The sequence below is a fragment of the Eulemur rufifrons genome, chromosome 4 (assembly GCF_041146395.1).
Source record: "Eulemur rufifrons isolate Redbay chromosome 4, OSU_ERuf_1, whole genome shotgun sequence".
Classification (NCBI taxonomy): domain Eukaryota; kingdom Metazoa; phylum Chordata; class Mammalia; order Primates; family Lemuridae; genus Eulemur; species Eulemur rufifrons.
The window spans coordinates 82,144,505-82,162,986 of NC_090986.1; the positions used below are offsets into that span (position 1 = coordinate 82,144,505).

The window sequence follows — 18,482 nt, forward strand, 5'->3', positions numbered from 1 at the left end:
GCCCCTGGCCAAAGTGTTGCAGTTGTCAAATAAATTAATATAATTAATTTATTTCCATAGTGGATCATTGGTTAAAGAGAGTAAGCATAGGGAACATGATTTTGAAATATAACTTTTTATTTGCAAAAAATTCATACCTATTGAAAAGTTGCCAAAATAGTATGTTTAACACCCATACCCTCTACTCACATTTGTTAATTGTTAGCATTTTGCCACCTTTTTTTCACGCTATATATACACAAATTTTGCTGTATCATTTGAGTCAGCTACAGTTGGCATACTTTATCTGTGAATATGATATTTGACATGTATCTCCTAAGAAGATTGTCTTATATAGCCACAATACAGTGGTCACGTGAGGAAATTTGCATTCAATACTGTTATCTAACATACAGTCCATATTTAAATTTCCCCCACTGCCAGTAATACCCTTTATAGCTGTTTTTTTCAATATAGTAGTCAATTAAGAATCACACATTGAATTTAGTTATCATGTCTTTAATTTCCTTTTATCTGGAATAGTTCCTCAAATGACAGAAATGTCAGTGTCATGACTTTGGCATTTTTGAAGAGTCCAGGATTCTTGTTTTACAGAATGTCTTTCAATTTGGATTTTTCTTCTTAGGCTTTTGAGAGTTTTTACTGTTGACTTTCTTATTGTAGCTTTCAGGGAGAGAACACTGCTAGATGTTTCAGACTTTCCCCTTTACATCACTACCTGTTTTATTAACTTTAGGGTGATTGCTTTATGATAAACCCAAGAATTTTTCCTTGCTAATTAGTATACTTTTTATAAAGTGAAGTTTTTCTTGTGAATTATTTCTCATGTCATTAAAGATTCCGTATAGTGTTGACGATCCCTACATACAGTATTTCTTTATAATTATGCCAGATTTAGTTGTTCCTCTGTTGGTAGGCATTTAGATTTTTTTCCCTTTATTATTGTAATAGGTAAAGTGGTGATAAACACTACAGTACTTAATATTTGGTCACTTTGTTTTCTGGTTATAGATTTCTTTTTTTACAATATGCTTAATTAGTTCACTGTTCTTCTTGTCTGAAATGCTATGTAGTGGCTACAGCTGGAGCCTGGGTTCTTTGTATAGGACACTGGTGTGTGTCTTTACGAAATGATCTGTGAATTCCTGATAGGGAGATTGATGAACACAGTCTCTTACCTGAGGTTAGGGCTGAGGTAGCTGTAGATCTTGGAGATGCATCAAAGGCGACTTTGGCGAAGTTGCCCAGGGTGTCCAGCTCCTGGCCAAGGTGTAGCAGTTGTCAATACTGGCCATCAGCAGAGGTTTCTTGGCCACAGGTACCGAGACAATGGCAGTGTCTCTGGGGACAGGGATGAGGCAAAACAGCACAGAGCCACAGTGGCGAGTCACCTTGCAAGGAATGGTATGGTATTCTCCCAGTAGCCTTGGCTCTCAGCCACCATGGAGAGCTTGGCCAGGATGGTGACCCCCTGGATAGTCGTGGCTACCATATTGGAGCACTTAACATTCAGACTAACATGGCCATTGTAGTCCCTGATGGTGACAGATGCCTCAAACCTGGTCTTCTGGCTTCTGAAGGTTTGCTTTTATGTGCGGCGTAGTCTTCAAAATCTCAGAAAAAGCCAATGGCAGGGAGAAGAGAGATCTCCTCTAGGGACTTGATCTTCATGTCTTTTACCAGGTGGGCCAGCTTGGTGTCTGGGGGCCACTCCTTGTCCTCAGCCTTGTCCCTGTGATCTCTGCATCCTCAGTCCCCAGCTATAGATTTTTATGGGGCAAATTTATTCCAGAATTTCCTTAGAAAAGGCTTAATGGTTTCTTTTAAACTAATTGAATTATGGTAACCCAAAATACGTTGGAAAGTAAAGGATGCAAGTGTCCAAATTAATTGTAAATCCTTTAACTTTGAAGAAAACGTCTTAGAATAATAGATAAGGAATATGTTAGTCCACTCAGGCTGCTATAACAAAGTACCATAGACTGGCAGGATTATAAAAAACGGAAGTTTATTTCTCACAGTTCTGGAGGCTGGGAAGTCCAAGATTAAGGTGCTGGCATATTCGGTGTCTGGTGAGGTTCTCATACGGTGTCTGGTGAGGTTCTGCTTCTTGATTCATAGACAGTCATCTTTTCACTCTGTTTCTTTTCATGATGGAAGGGGTGAAGGGTCTCTGGAGTCTCTTTTATAAGGGCACTAATTCCCTTCCTGAGGAGTCCCGCCTCATGACCTAATCGTCTCTCAAAGGCCCAGATACCATCTCATTAGGGATTAGATTTCAGTTTATGAATTTTGAGGGGACACAAAATATTCAGTCTGTAGCAAGGAGTAACTTATTTTTTGTTATAACTATTAATGTGGTTCAAATGCTCATTATATGTAGCATTACTCTATTTGCTAATTTTTGTCCACTTTTATTGTTTTTGGGAGGAAAATAATTTACTGTTTATTATTTCTCTCCGACACTAAGTTAAATTTCTGTGCGTTTTTCTGATTCAGGAAAGAGATATTTGTGGCTTGGGTAGTTTTTAAGATTGACAGCTAGATAGTTAGGGTTTTTGGGGTTTTTGTTTTTTTTTTTTTTTTTTTTTTGAGACAGAGTCTCACTCTGTTGCCCGGGCTAGAGTGAGTGCCATGGCATCAGCCTAGCTCACAGCAACCTCCTGGGCTCAAGCAATCCTCCTGCCTCAGCCTCCTGAGTAGCTGGGACTACAGGCATGCACCACCATGCCCAGCTAATTTTTTCTATATATTTTTAGTTGTCCAGCTAATTTCTTTCTATTTTTAGTAGAGACTGGGTCTCGCTCTTGCTCAGGCTGGTCTTGAACTCCTGATCTCAAATGATCCACCTGCTTCGGCCCCCCAGAGTGCTAGGATTACAGGCTTGAGCCACTGCGCCTGGCCGGACTTTTTTTAATTATTAAAAGACAAAGCAAAACTTTAAAGAAACTGTTGTATTGGCAAAGACTTAAAAATACCCAGGGAATAAAAATGAAGCCACATGAGTGTTTTTATAGATCCTGGTGCTAATGAAAATTAGTTAATTTTTTTCTAGAAGGGATTTAGCTACTAGGTATTAAAACCTTAAGATTCCGTGCTGGGCAGTGGCTCATGGCTGTAATCCCAGCACTTTGGGATGCTGAAGTTGATGGGATGGCTTGAGAACAGGAGTTTGAGACCAGCCTGGGCATCACCAGCCCTACAAAACGTTAAGATTCTTTGATTCATTAATATATATATTTTTTAAGTAAATAATTTGACTCACAGTTCTGGTGTATCTGTTTATTTCTGGGTTATCACTTCTGATAAAATTTTGGACAGTTTTAAATTAATATGTAATTCCTCAAATAAAAGTATACTTACTATGGATTAGTATGTAATTAACTATTTCCCAAAGAATATTACATGACACTGGAAAATGCAACACTCAATAGTAATAGTTTTTTTTTTAAAAGGAAGATATACCGTAGAGACTAAAAGTAGACTAGTGGTTTCCAGAGGCTCAGGGCAGGGGAACTTATAGGGAGTTAACTGTTAATGGGTTCAGGATTTCTTTTGGGGGTGAAGAAAATGTTCTGGATTTAGATTGTGATGATTGCACATACTAAAGAACCACTGACTTATATAGTTAAAAGGGGGAATTTTGTGGTACATGAATTATATCTCAATAAAAATAAAATTAAATCACAACTCTAAATTTGGTTATGGCAGGGCATTCTGCTATGCACATGTGCTGCGTAACAGCTCTTAAAATATTTATTTTTTAAAACATAAAACTTTCATTGAGCAAGCAAAAAAGGAAGGATGTAAAACTAGATGCATACTATGTTCCTAATAATGTGTTAATGAGCTGATTATAAAAAAAAAGACTGGAAATAAAAACGTGAAAACGTCTACAGAAGTTATACTTGGTTAGAGTGCTTACGGGTGTATCATGGGGTATCCAAGACCACCTCCATGTTCCGTGGATCACGATAAGGACTTAGCAGCCTTCAGCATATAGTCGTACTCCAGCCAAGATTTCTTACAGTGAAAAGATAAGACGAAAAATCAGCAAAGGAAAAAGTTGCATGGTGTAGCCTAGAGGAGACTAGGGGCAAACTTCCAAGAGTCCTCTCTCATTAGAGCCACACAGGACATGCTGAATTCATCCAGCAATGAATTGAGACAACACGTATGGTGTGTCATCTGAGCTTGTGTGTGTGTGTGTGTGTGTGTTAGGGGATTGGTGTCAGTCACAACATTCCTAATTATCTGGCAGTTACCGAAAATTCAGACTCTCAGAAGGAAGCATGATATCAAAAAGGTTTATGTTCACCGTAATCCACATTGTTTGTATTAGGTCTATTAGTATGAAATGTCCAATTTCGAATCAAAAGTGTAGTTTATTGTATCTCAAACAACAAGCAGTATAATTAAAGTATGAGCCTAAACTATCAACATAAGTGTTGCCATCTTAACATTAGCTTGTTTATGCCAGCAACTAAGAAGCCTGGAGAGCAAGTGGCGATTTTTCCACAGCTTGTTGAGAATGGAATATTTTTCCTTGTAAGAAGTGGTCGAAAGCCTCGAAGAGGTGGTAGTCAGTTGGTGCAAGATCTGGTGAATACAGTGGAAAACAAAGTTTCCAAGTCCATCTTCTATAGTTTGAGCAGCATTGCTTGTGCGACTTGTGGTCAAGCATTGTCTTGGAAGAGGATTGGCCTGTCTGTCTGAACTGCTTAATCACAGGCATCCTCATCGTTTCATCCAGTTGGTTGCAGTAGACATCTGCTGTAATGGATTGACCAGGTTTTATGAAGCTGTAGTGGCTAATACTAGCGCTGGATCACCAAACACACACCATTAGCTTTTTTTGATGAATATTTGGTTGTAGACTGTGTTTTGGCACTTCATCTTTATCCATCCATGTGCTGAACCCTTGTGATTGTCAAAAAGAATCCATTTTTCATCACACGTAACAATGCAGTGTAGAAATCGTTTGCCTTTATGTCATAACAGCAAAGAAAGGTAAGCTTCGAGACAGTTTCTCTTTTGACACTCATTTAACTCATGCCGAACCCATCTACTCAGCTTCTTTATCTTGCTGATTTGTTTCATATGGTCCAGTATTGTTACAGTAGTAATGTCTAACCTTGCTGCTAATTCGTGTGTAGGTTGAGGTGGATTTGCTTCCACTATAGCTTTCAGCTCATCTTTATCCACTTTGGTCTCAGGTTGCCCACATGGCTCATTTTCAAGATTAAAATCACCAGAATGGAACCTCTCAAACCATTCTGTGTGTTCATTAGCCACATCCTTCCCAAACACTTCATTGATATTTCGAGCTGTCTGCACCATATTGGTTCACGATAGAACTCATATTCGAAAATAACGTGAATTTTAGACTTATCCATGGTTTCACAAAAATTGCTTTAACAAAAAATTTGGGCCGGGCGCGGTGGCTCACGCCTGTAATCCTAGCACTCTGGGAGGCCGAGGTGGGCGGATCGTTTGAGCTCAGGAGTTCGAGACCAGCCTGAGCAAGAGCGAGACCCCATCTCTACTAAAAATAGAAAGAAATTATATGGACAGCTAAAAATATATATAGAAAAACTTAGCCGGGCATGGTGGTGCATGCCTGTAGTCCCAGCTACTTGGGAGGCTGAGACAGGAGGATCGCTTGAGCTCAGGAGTTTGAGGTTGCTGTGAGCTAGGCTGACGCCACGGCACTCACTCTAGCCTGGGCAACAGAGTGAGACTCTGTCTCAAAAAAAAAAAAAAAAAATTTGAAAGATAATCACAAGCAAAACTGTGCATTTGAAAGAATGAGAATGTACCTTCACACACACACACAAAAAAAACCCAGAAGTGTCAAAGTGAAATCTCAGAGATATCAACTGTCAAACTTAGTACTTAAGGAAATCAGACATTTCATACTTGATAACCTAATGTGTATCTTAACAGGAAAGTCTGAAGTGTGGTATTCATAAAAATGTGTGGAGCTCCTCTCCACATGATAGGCTTTCAGGGGACTGAGTTTCCTCTACAGAAGTTACTATGTTGTTTAAATTTTTCCAGAGGGGGACATTGTGGAAGTTTACAACCAAACGGATGATTGATTTGGTGGCAAAATGGAGAGAAAAAGAAAAACTCCAGATTTAACATGTTTGAACACTTCGATTTGTTTCCTTTGAGTCTTTTTTTTGGTGTATAATATGTACTTACTTACATTTGTAAAAAGAATAAATTTGGTAATTGTGTAGTAAATAGAATTTGTTAGATTTGACAAACTTTTGTTAGCACCTAAAGATGAACATGAAACAAACAGGATGGGTGAAAAAAATGGACAAAAGGAGCTTCTATAGGAAGTAATACATACAATGAAATCATAGATGTCAACATTTTAGCATATGTCCCAATAAACAAAAAATAAGACAAAGTTCTTTAAGCATTTCCTTTGTATACCACACATACCCATGTTCCTCCATCCTTTTGTGTTGTATAATGTCATGAATGTGGTTGTGACTGGTCTTTGCTCACTTTTTCACATGTCATTTTAGACGTGGAATTGTAGAACTAAGATGACCGGTTTGGGGGGCGATTGTATGAATTTTGCATGTATTATATAAGTTCCCTCCCAGAAGGCTGTATTTCCCCTCTCCCCTAATAAGAGTTGTCTAGTGGCCCATATTCATACGTTGAAGACATTCGAGAGTACAGAGATGTCATATTTTTCTCTTAATTTTATTTACCATTTCCCTTGGCTTCATATAATTTTATCAGTTCCAAGTAAGTCTGTCATGTTCTAAGAGACAGATGATCTGCTTAGTTTATTTTCCTTCTTGAGTCCCTTTTTCTGGATTTTCTTCGAGGTAGGGTGGCCTTGTGTTATTGGAGGGGTGTGCTCATTTCTTTGATGGCCTCTACTCAGATTTAACTCTTCTTATCTGGTTCTATTACTGTTCTGATGTTGGTGGTGCTGCCATGGCTTCCAGTGGGCAGATGGTCCATATAGTACACTTGCGTTTTGGCCCTGGACCCCTTTGGGTACCCTTAGGAGTACCACACCCCAAATCCCTTTTCTTTTGGATTCCCACTCAGTTTATCTGAGGTTTCTATAATACCATTCCACTATCCCATGGTATTCTGTACCTGCTTTTAAAATATCTGTAGTAGCTTAGTAATAATTTAAAAAAATCATTTTGTGTCTTTTCCTGTAGTTTAGGATCTAAAGTCCATGTTAATCTCTGGAAATTTATGTGTCAAGGAAAGCTTTTGGAATCCAGAATGCCCCCTTCATTTCTCTAGCTTTTCTAGTTAAGTTCACTTAAGTGAAATAACTTAAATAAGTTAAGTTCACTTGTTTCTCTCTAAATGAAGCATCACTGTTCTGAAGTATAAATAGATTTTAATGCAGCTTGTGTGGTGAAGAACTGATAGCAAAGAAAATTTTAATATCAGTATCTCATCCATTCTTCTTATTCCTCCCCCTCCATGAACTCTTCCTCCTATTTAAGAAATACTAAAGGTTTTCTACTCATATCTTTGATCATCCTCTCTTGTCTATTCCCTCTCCTCCCAACTTTCTCCTTGAATATCTAGTGTCCTCTGCCTGCCCTCCTTCACTTTTGCTTGGCTGACATCGTTTAGGTCTCATTTTTGGTTTTAACGTTTTTGAAGAATTTTTTAAGCAGTAGTGGTAGAACACAAGGAGACTGGGAGGTAGGCAGAGATCAGTTGGTTGAGGTGGTGGGACATGCGGACAATGAAGGCTACATACATAAAAACAACGGCATTCTTTTTCATCGTATTTTGTAAAAGTTAACTATAGTGGTTATGCTGGTTCATAATTGTTGCTTTATTTGCTCATCTTTTTCTTGCTTTAACATTCACCTATGTCTGGCTCAGCAAATGTTTATTGACTGATTTTATGAGTACCTATGGTATTTCTGAGACATTTTCCTAAAGTGAGACATTTCCAAGTATATATCTTTATTATTATAAAAAATTTCTAGCAGGATATTAATTCTAGACACTACATTAATTCTCATTAATGCTTTTATTCCTACCAGGACCCCTCGTCCAGTCATTGTGGAGCCCATGGAGCAATTTGATGATGAAGATGGCTTGCCAGAGAAGCTGATGCAGAAAACACAACAATATCATAAGTAAGATTTTATTTTTTAAAATTTTATTTATAAATTTATTTTTAAATTTTTATGGGTACATAATAGTATATATTTATAGGGTATATGTGATGTTTTGATACAGGCATATACAATGTGCATTAATCAAATCAGGCTAATTGGGGTATTCATCACCTTAGGCATTAATCATTTCTTTGTGTTAGGAACATTTCAATTCCACTCTTAGTTATTTTAAAATACGTGTCAACTTATTGTTGACTATAGTCACTTTTTTGTGCTATCAAATGTTCATTCTATCTAACTATATTTTTGCAGCAAGATTTTATTAATAAAGATATTTTAGATATGTGCTATCAAGGGTGTTTATAACATTACATCACTAGACCCTGAACTCTGGAGTACTCTAATGTACAGAGGTTAGAAAGATCAGAAGGAATCAGAAAAGACTGAGAGGGAGCAGTCATGAGACTGGAGGGGACAGCTGTGTCCTGGAAGCAAAGGAAGAGAGTATTTCAGAGAAGGATGAGTAGTAATTGATTGTAATTCACAACCATTTTAATTTCTCTTATAATGTTATTTTTAAAAGATTTACTATGATTTTCTGTTCACATGACTTTTTTCTTGTTATAGGTTATATTATAAATTTGAAATAGAGCACACTTTTGGATTTGGTAATTAGAGAACTGGAATTACAAGGGTTTTTACAAGAAGTGGAATTTATAGACAATACTTGTTCATATAAATTTAGTTACCCCAGCAAACCTTATAAGAACTAGTTATATTCCCAGTTTTTCTACTAAAGAGTAGGGGACGTGCTCACAAAACATAACAGCCAAGATTCAAATTCAGTTCTAACTCCAAAAATACGTGTTATTTCAGTGGTGTTTCCTTTGGGAGAAAATGAAGAGTTTTAAACATTTGTATTATATAGTCAATCTCTGACTTAGGAACTGCTAATAAACAGTTCTTTTAAAAAAATTAGTGGTTGCTAGATCCTCCTGCTCCTTCCCACTTCCCAGTCAGTACTTTAAAAAGGAAAAATACAAACAAGTTTTTCCGATTAGAATACCTAGGATCATGGCTAACTTTGATTTTCGTCATATGCCTCTGAAGATCTTCGAAGCTTTTTCATCTTTCACTCTCTGACACCTTCCTTTATCTGTCTCAACTTTGTCCCACCCACTCATGCTCACCTCGCCACCCCAAAATAAAAGTTAAAATTTATAATTGCAGCAAAGTATCTATACTTTTATCGGTAGAGTGGAGATTGTGTTCCTGTCAGTACTTTTTTTGTTTTTGAGACAGGATGCGACGTGCAGTGGCACGATCATAGCTCACTGCAGCCTTGAACACCTGGGCTCACGAGATCCCTTATGTAAAATAGTTCATTGAATGAAAACCAGAAAGGCCTTATAGGAGGTTTTGGTATCAGATTGCATAGCTTTTTTTGCTTTTTTTTTTTTTCTTTTCATCCCCCCACCCCAATTGCATAAGTTTGAAGACTGCTTCCATCACTTATTAGTTGGGCATTCTTGGTCAGTTTCTTAAACTCAGGCCCATTAAACTGGCATCACAACATTGCCATGAGGTATTAATAATTCCTGTTAGAGTACCTGCCTGACACAGTGCCTTGAACATTGTAAAATGCTTAATAAATGATAGTTGTTGTTATTTCTCATTTGTTGTTGTTTAACCTTTTGAGCATACATTTCTGTATGTTTTACTGTAAATTTAGGGAAAGAGAACAGCCACCACGTTTTGCTCAACCTGGGACATTTGAATTTGAGTATGCATCTCGATGGAAGGCTCTTGATGAGATGGAAAAGCAGCAGCGTGAACAAGTTGATAGAAACATCAGAGAAGCCAAAGAGAAACTGGAGGCAGAAATGGAAGCTGCTAGGCATGAACACCAATTAATGCTAATGAGGCAAGGTAAAAATGGATTTTCATGTATTTGTGGTGTGATTTTCTTTTTCTCCTTGAGGTTCAATTTGTGCATACTACTTATATGTATTAGTATTTAAGTTGCTTAGAGACATAGTTGGAATTCAACATATTAGATATAAAAATCTCCCTTTTCTGTGAGAATTTCCTTTTAAAAAAAACTTATTAAAAGTAAGTTTTACCTACATGAGTAGTATTGTGGAAGGTAATTCAAGCATGTTAAATTCTGCTGGTAGCAGAACATGATTCTGTTGTCAAAAAGAAAAACCCAGTGGGCAATTCTTGGTAGGCAGACATGGCATAAAGCCACACAGAAGATTTTGTTTGGTGAAAAGAAGAGTTACGACAAGATGTAAGATTATTACCACACATCGAAAGAGTACAGATGGATAATTTGGCAGAGATGAAAAAGATTCATTGGGTGTAGATGGATATGGGGATTCAGGAAGAGTAAATTCTTAGTAATTGGCAAGAACATTTTAAACCCTTGATCCATGCTAACTGAATTTCTAAGAATGGTCATAACAGGTGATAATTTATTCTTATCCACTGGTCAAATACCTAACAATATGACAAGCTGCTTAAATATATCTCAGAAGCTCATTTATCCCCCTTTTCTTCTTTCTTACAATGCCTGTCTATCTTTATTATTTGTGTCTTCCCTCTCTTGTCTGTTCTTTAATTTTCCAATTAATTTTTCCTAGTTCCTCCTATCATTTATCTTTTCCACTACCCATAATAGTTTTGTATTTCTCTTTTTTGCTTGTTTATTTTTGTATTTCTTTCTTTCTTTTCTTTTCTTTTTTTTTTTTTTTTTTTGAGACAGAATCTCGTTCTGTTGCCCAGGCTAGAATGCCATGGCATCAGCCTAGCTCACAGCAACCTCAAACTCCTGGGCTCAAGTGATCCTCCTGCCTCAGCCTCCCAAGTAGCTGGGACTACAGGCATGTGCCACCATGCCCAGCTAATTTTTTCTATATATATTTTTAGTTGTCCAGATCATTTCTTTCTATTTTTAGTAGAGACGGGGTTTCCCTCTTGGTCAGACTGGTCTTGAACTCCTGACTTTGAGCGATCCACCTGCCTCGGCCTCCCAGAGTGCTAGGATTACAGGTGTGAGCCACCGCGCCCGGCCTATTTTTGTATTTCTTAAAACAAGCAAGCACCTGGCCAATGTGATGGCTCACGCACTCTAATACTATGACTTTCTTTGGAAGGCCAAGGCGGGATGATCACTTGAGGGCAAGAGTTCAAGACCTGCCTGAGCACCATAGGGAGACCCCATCTCTACAAAAAATACAAAAATTAGCTGGGCATGGCCACACACACCAGTAATTCCCGCTACTTGGAAGGCTAAAGTAGCTAGAGCCCAGGAGTTTGTGGATGCAGTGAGCTGTAATGGTGCCGCTGTACTCTAGCCTGGGCAACAGAGCAAAGACTCTATCTTGGGGTGAGGGAGGGGAGCATCTTCTTGCTTTCTGTGTTCCTTTTTATTTATTTATTTATTTATTTTGAGACAGAGTCACCACAGAGATCAAGGCACCACAGATGTCTGCCTGAGTTTCTAGAGTAGTCTTACTGAACTTTCCGCCATCTAATCTTGGCCTTTTCTAAACCATTCTATATATTAGAACCAGAATTTTTTTTCAAGGTGAAAATTTGACCATTCATCTCTAAATCCTTTTGGTAAATTCTCATTTCCTTTAGGATAAAGTCAAGGGTTTTTTGTGTGTGTTTTATTTAGTAAGTTATTAGTCAGTAAATGTTTGTTGAGCAGTTATGATCAAGTCACTGAATAATTGTACTGATGACAAATTTTGTCAAAACAAAACAGTTCAGCTCAGCAAATGATAAAAACTAGTCAGACATTTCTGATTTCATTTGGACCCTCAACCTCACTCTTCTAACAAAATTGAATTCATTCATATCTTATGGTATGTTTAAAAAGAAACTATCTCTTATTTCACAGAAAATTTGAAAATTGTTTTTTAAGATAAAGATACTGAATCATTGGCTGTTAGTGCTAGAAGAGAGATCTTAAAGTTTACCCAGTCCAGTGGTTTTGAAATTTTGTTACATATCAAAATCAGCTTAGAAAGTTTTTACAGTTCATTTTCCTAAGGCCCTTGGTTGCCCTAACACTTCTGTTCAATATGAATTATTCTCTCTTTTAGCCTAGTAGACATTTCTCTTTGCTACTTTATTTTCCCATTATCTACAGTCATGCGTTAAGTAGGAAATAACATTGATTAGATGTGAAAGCATCTGTACTAAAGATTTCTTTTCTTACTACTGACAAACAGTAGTATAACTAATTCAGCACATCTTTAATGTTAGTTATAGTAGACACTGTCTCAGGATACTGAGGATATATTGATGACAAAGTACATTTCCTTAGACCTTATAGAGTTTTTTTCTTGTAAGCTCTTAGAAAACTTTGCCTTACCTCTGAAGGTATTTTGACTTTTGAAGTAGAGTAATTTTGCAAAGTTATTTCCCATGAGTTTGAATTTCGTTTATGGTGTGTGTTCATTTAAAGCCTCTGTTAACTATATTTTTGTTTGTATTATCAGAGGATCACATTGCTTAGTGCATTATATTCCTTGTTTCTGGGTTCACTTCTGCTGAAGTACATGGTATATTTATTTTAGCAAAAGACTGCAGTTGGTAAATTTGTTTTAGTTTTAGTTTGTTTAAAAATTAAAAAGAAAATTTACAACTCTGTCCTTTTTGCTCTTATTATTTTATATTTCATCCAGCATTTCCAAGAGTGTATTCAGGTTGAGGAGGGACTTTGGATAATCTTAATTCTGTGGTTCTGCAGAAACTCATATCATGGTATACCATAGAAGTAGAAAGCTCAAACAGTACAGAAAAGGTGTCCTCTCTCTCCCACCTTCTGCTTTCCTATAGGAATCACTTTTCTATGTTTTAACAGTTTCTTTTATATCCTTTAATGAGAAAAAGCTTGCGTGTCAGTAGATGTGTATCTTTATTTATCACCCAAGAAAACTATTTACCTTTTCCTGTACCTTTTTTTTTTTTTAACTTTCTACATAAGTATGTACATAGATACATGCCTTGTTTTTTTAATGGCTGAATGATATTGTTAAATAATTAGTTTAGCTCATCATCTTTTGATTAAGTTTCTCAGTTACTAAAAGCAATGCTATAATGAACATATATGCATATACCTGAGAAAATTTTTGTAAATGTTGATTCTTATTTTGGGGCACACCAGTAGCTAATTGCTTCATTTATACTTTACTGATATTTATTAGTCCTTTCTAGATCCAAATCCTGTTACACTTTTTACAAGTTATTTTTATTTCTTCTTTCATCTCTTTTTGATCACCAGTATAGGGGACAATTCCTGAATTTTCTTCATGGTTATTTTTATGTTACTTTTATTACCATAACTTATATAACTCCCAGTAGAAAGTATTAATGCTTCACCCAGTATTTATTTTATTTTTTGGAAACAGGGTCTTGTTGTGTTGCCCAGGCTGGGGTGCAGTGGCATGATCTTAGCTCCAGTGCCTCCTCAAACTTCTGGGTTCAAGCGATTCTCCCACCTTGGCCTCCTGAGTAGCTAGGACTACAGGCAGATGCCACTGTGCCATGTATTGTGCTGCTATTCCGTCCCTTTCCACTACTGGATTTTCCTAGATTATATTATGTAGCAGCAATACTGTGAGGTGTGGACGAAGGAAAGCGAGCCCGACCTGACCTGACGGAAAGCTGTCTGGTCAGCACCCGAGAAGTTGAAGTAAACAGCCGTGTCTCCAGTGACTGCAGTCATGTAGGAGGCCTGGGAATGTTCTTCGAACAGCGCGTTCTCAAAATACAGAGATTGGGGAGTAAATGGCCATTTGTTTCCTGCGCTTGAGTTCCCTCGTTCCCTCTTGAGTTATACTAATAACAGCAAAGTGTGCACCAAGGACGGGGCACTTTGCTCTTAGAAGCATCGAGTCCCCCCCACCCGCTTATCCAGATAATTGGCTACTTTGTCTTCATTTCTGCGGAACCACTTCATTTTGGATTCCCAGTGCTGAGCTGGACTCAGCAATATTATCATTTTTTATGTATGCCTTTACTTATAAATCAAATAAAAATATATGTAATTCCCATAAATGATACCTTTTGGTGCCTGACTACCAAAGAAAAAGAATGAGGAAATAGGTATATTAGGCCCCTCTTTCTTTCTCTTTTCCGGTCAGTTTTTGTTATTTTGCCTCTGTTTTGTTTGTATTTATGACACTGACTTAATGTTCTTTTATCATAATCCCCATATGTGTTTAAATTTTAATCCTGTTTTAAATAGTTTTAGGAATGACTTTTCTGTTCATCGCTTGTCTGATATTTATCCTATCTTGATTTCTTTAATAAAGGCTCATGGTAACAATATTCCTTGAGCTCTTGTATGTACTAAAATATTATCTGTGATCTCATTGTACTTTGGCTCTTGAATGGTATACAATTCGTGGTTCTTTTTTCCCCCCCTTCTTTCTTAAGTTTATCTTCTAGGATTAAATGTTTCTGTGGGAGAGTCTAAAGTAAACATGAAAAAAAAATTTTTTTTTTTTTTTTTTTTTTTTGAGATAGTGTCTCTCTCTGTTGCCCTTGCTAGTAGAGTGCAATGGCATCATCATAGCTCACTGCAACCTCAAACTCCTGGGCTCAAGAGATCCTCCTGCCTCAGCCTCCTAAGTAGCTGGGATCCAGGCACTCACTACCATGCCCAGCTAACTTTTCTATTTTTTGTAGAGACCAGGTCTCACTTTTGCTCAGGCTGGTCTCAAACTCTTGACCCTAAGCAATCCTCCTGCCTTGGCTTCCCAGAGTGCTAGGATTACAGGCGTGAGCCACTATGCCTGGCCTGAAGTTTTATCATACCTGCTTTTGTTACATCTTTCTGTCTGTCCATCCTTGTATTCAAAATATATCTTGTTGTGCACCATAATATTTCAACTTTTCCTTGACACTAGGTATGCCTTTTTAATCTGCAGATTCAAATCTTATATTTGAATTAGAATTTGTATTTAGAATTGTTAGAAAGTATATATTCAGTTTTCATGACTTGCACAATATCAAATTGAGAAAGCACTTTTCTTCACAGTCTAGCAAATCAAACTTTAACTGTCTGTGTTCCCTTGTATTCCCTTTTTCTGTATATCCATATTGATGATATATTGAAATTGCATATAGTTTTATGTTCTCTTATCATTAAATTTGTCAGGTAATCATTTTAAATATTATTTAGTCTAGTAGTAAGTAGTGATGCAGCTGATGTTTTCATTTCTGTGGATGTTTTTGTTTTATTTTCTTAAGAAAAATTCCTGAGTGTGATTTACTGGATCAAAGGATAAAAACACCTCTAGTTACATATTTATTGTAATTTTTTTCCTGGAAGGATATTATCATGGCAGTGTACAAGCGTATTAACTTTAGTGAAATTTCAGGAACTTTGGTTATTAGCAACTTAAAAAAATAATTTAGTAAGTGTAAAGTGGTGGTTTTGTTTTCAGTTCATAGTTCTAAGTATCAGGTAACTGCTTATCTGATAATTTGATTGTTGGAGCCTTGAGTTAATTATACCAATGTTACAGATCAGGAAACAAGATTTGAGAAGTTAAATCAGCTTTCTCAAATTGCACAGCTTAAAAGTAGAAGATCCAGTTGTCAGAAAACAAAAATTTATGTTCTTATTCCTTTTCATGGAAGAAAAGTAATGTATATTTTCACATTTATTATATGTGTTAGGTAGTCCCTTATTTAAGAGCAACCAACCTACAAAACAAGGCATGGATAAAATTTTTTTTTTATTTCAGCTTATTATGGGGGTACAAAAGTTCAGGCTATATGTATTGCCCATGACTCCCCCCATCCCACCGAGTCACAGTTTCAAGCGTGTCCACCCTCCAGACAGTGCGCATCGCACTCATCATGTAGGCAATATACACTGGATTAACTTTCTTCGATTGGTAATCATAGTAGGACACTTTCTGTACTTTGGCTTGTTGAAGCATTTCCTCTTAGGAAAGTAAGTAGATTATTTATTTTTGTTTTCTACTAGGTTTCCACAGCTAAAATAATTACGTGATAGTTGTGTGTTTTTCAACATTGGTTGCACAATGAAGGCATCTAGAGAGCTTTAAAAATAAATATGCTTGGTCCTCCGAAGAGATTTTGATTTAATTGATCTGAGGTTAAAAGATATTTACATAATTCTATTGAGCATTTAAGGTTGAGAACTAGTGTTATAAAGGTTTGAAATCATTATAGTCATGTTTAATGTTATTTGTTTTCTCTACTGGCATGTTATCAGAGTCACCTGGGCCCTGTCCCATGTACTAAAACAGATTTTTCTGAGCAGACTCCCAAAATACATAGTTGTAAAAGTTTCCAAGGTGAGTCTGATCAACCAGGTTTGAGTTACATTTTGGAATAAGGAGAGAATTGGCCAGGCGTCGCAGTTGAATCATTTAATAGCTGGGTGGCTGGGCTAACTTTATAATCTGTCTGAATCCTCATCCTTTTTTCGTTGGTATAATTTAAATATAATTTAATGTTTTTAATTTCTAAAATGGAGAGAATGTTTACCTTGTTGAGGTTAGGTTAACTTTAGCTGTAGTATTATGTTATATGTAAGTCAGCTGTTGAGTATAAGGATTTATTAGGAAGCATTCAATTGATAAGTTATGTTCATATTAGAAATTTCAGATAACATCATAAAGAGAAAAGAAAAATAAAAACAACCAATAATTGTGCCATCCAGAGTATTTTATTTTATTTTATTTTTATTTTTTTTGAGACAGAGTCTTGCTCTGTTTCCTGGACTAGAGTGCCGTGCCATCAGCCAAGCTCACAGCAACCTCAAACTCCTGGGCTTAAGCAATCCTTCTGCCTCAGCCTCCCAAGTAGCTGGGACCACAGGCATGTGCCTCCGTGCCCGGCTAATTTTTTTCTATATATATTTTTAGCTATCCAGCTAATTTCTTTCTATTTTTAGTAGAGACGGGGTGTCCCCCTTGCTCAGGCTGGTCTCGAACTCCTGACCTTGGGCGATCTTCGTGCCTCGGCCTCCCAGAGTTTTAGGATTACAGGCGTGAGCCACGACACCCAGCCTCAGAGTATTTTAATATTTTATTATGTGCATGTATGCACACATAATTTTATACCATACATATTACAGACAGGATTTTTAAGTCAGAAAATTTTTAGCTTGGAACAGTACATACTACTACTCAGATGTGCTATACAAATGTACTTTTCATTATCTTACTCTGGAATCGGAGATTGGTGTTAGAATGCTTTTTGCTGCTGTTGTTGAAAATAGTTTTGTTCATATCAGTATTCAGCTTGGTTTTCCCTTTCAAAAATTCTCTCTTTGCCCGTCTTCGTAAGACATTGACTTAGTGAAGAAGGAATCTTAATGCTAATTGTAATGGGAAGTTTGTCCTTTGGGTTTTATGCAGTTTCCTGTCTCCTTATTCTTGTTTGTCTGGTCTGGGTTTTAAGTGCCTTCTGCTTGGTGTCTCTCAAAGCATTTTGGGGGATTTGCATTTGGTGCTGAAAAAAATTACAATTTCTTTAAAAATTATAAATAAAAACTAGTTAATATAGCTATCATTTATTATGTTTTTAGTATGTGCCAGGTCTTATGTTAAAGTAATTACTACCTATTTTAATTTCTTAACATAGAGATGAATTTTAATAGTTTTTATTATATTATATGCCTAGAAAGGATATTAATTTGATTACACATCTTATATTTTTTCACTACAAAATGATTAGTAGACAAGTATATTGCTGGCGATAGAGAATCTCTATGCTTATTGATGTAAAAGTATACAAAGGGAAGCTACAAACATTAATGTGCAATCAACATTTTACAGATCTAATGAGACGTCAAGAAGAACTCAGACGCTTGGAAGAACTCAGAAACCAAGAACTGCAAAAACGGAAGCAAATACAACTGAGGTAATAAAAATTCATTATAACACAAACATGAACATTTTTAATTTCAAAATATTTAGTGGGTTTAAGTGTTTTTTGTATGTGGATGAATTGTATCATGCTGAAGTCAGGCCTTTCAGAGTACCTGTCATCAGAATAGTGTATGTTGTACTGGATAGGCAGATTTTTGTCCCTGACCCCCTGCTCGTTTCTTAGTTTCCAATGTTCATTACAGCTCTTTATCACCATGTATATCCTTCATTTTAGCTCTCACTTACAAGTGAGAACATGCGGTAACTGTTTTTCCATTCCTGAGATGCTTCATTTAGGATAATGGTCTCCAGTTCCATCCAAGTTGCTGCAAAAGACATTTCATTTTCATTCCATTTTATGGCTGAGTAGTACTCCATGGTATATTACATATGCCACATTTTCTTTATCCACTCCTCA

General features: G+C 36.7%; 1 protein-coding gene and 1 pseudogene across 5 annotated transcripts in view; one reads left to right on the forward strand and one right to left on the reverse strand.

The window, feature by feature from the left end:
- The window catches only part of PSPC1 (paraspeckle component 1), an 85,600-nt gene that overhangs the window by 7,154 nt on the left and 59,964 nt on the right, over positions 1-18,482 (forward strand). For all 5 annotated transcript variants that reach the window (XR_011233476.1, XR_011233477.1, XM_069467465.1 and 2 more), the window contains exons 3-5: positions 8,055-8,150; positions 9,865-10,061; positions 17,972-18,056. Coding sequence is in view for 3 of the 5 variants with exons in the window: in XM_069467465.1 (XP_069323566.1) it covers positions 8,055-8,150; positions 9,865-10,061; positions 17,972-18,056 (378 nt within the window). In the remaining 2 variants the exon portion in view is untranslated. The remainder of the gene's footprint in view (positions 1-8,054; positions 8,151-9,864; positions 10,062-17,971; positions 18,057-18,482) is intronic.
- LOC138382829 (small ribosomal subunit protein uS5 pseudogene) lies at positions 1,066-1,722 on the reverse strand (annotated as a pseudogene).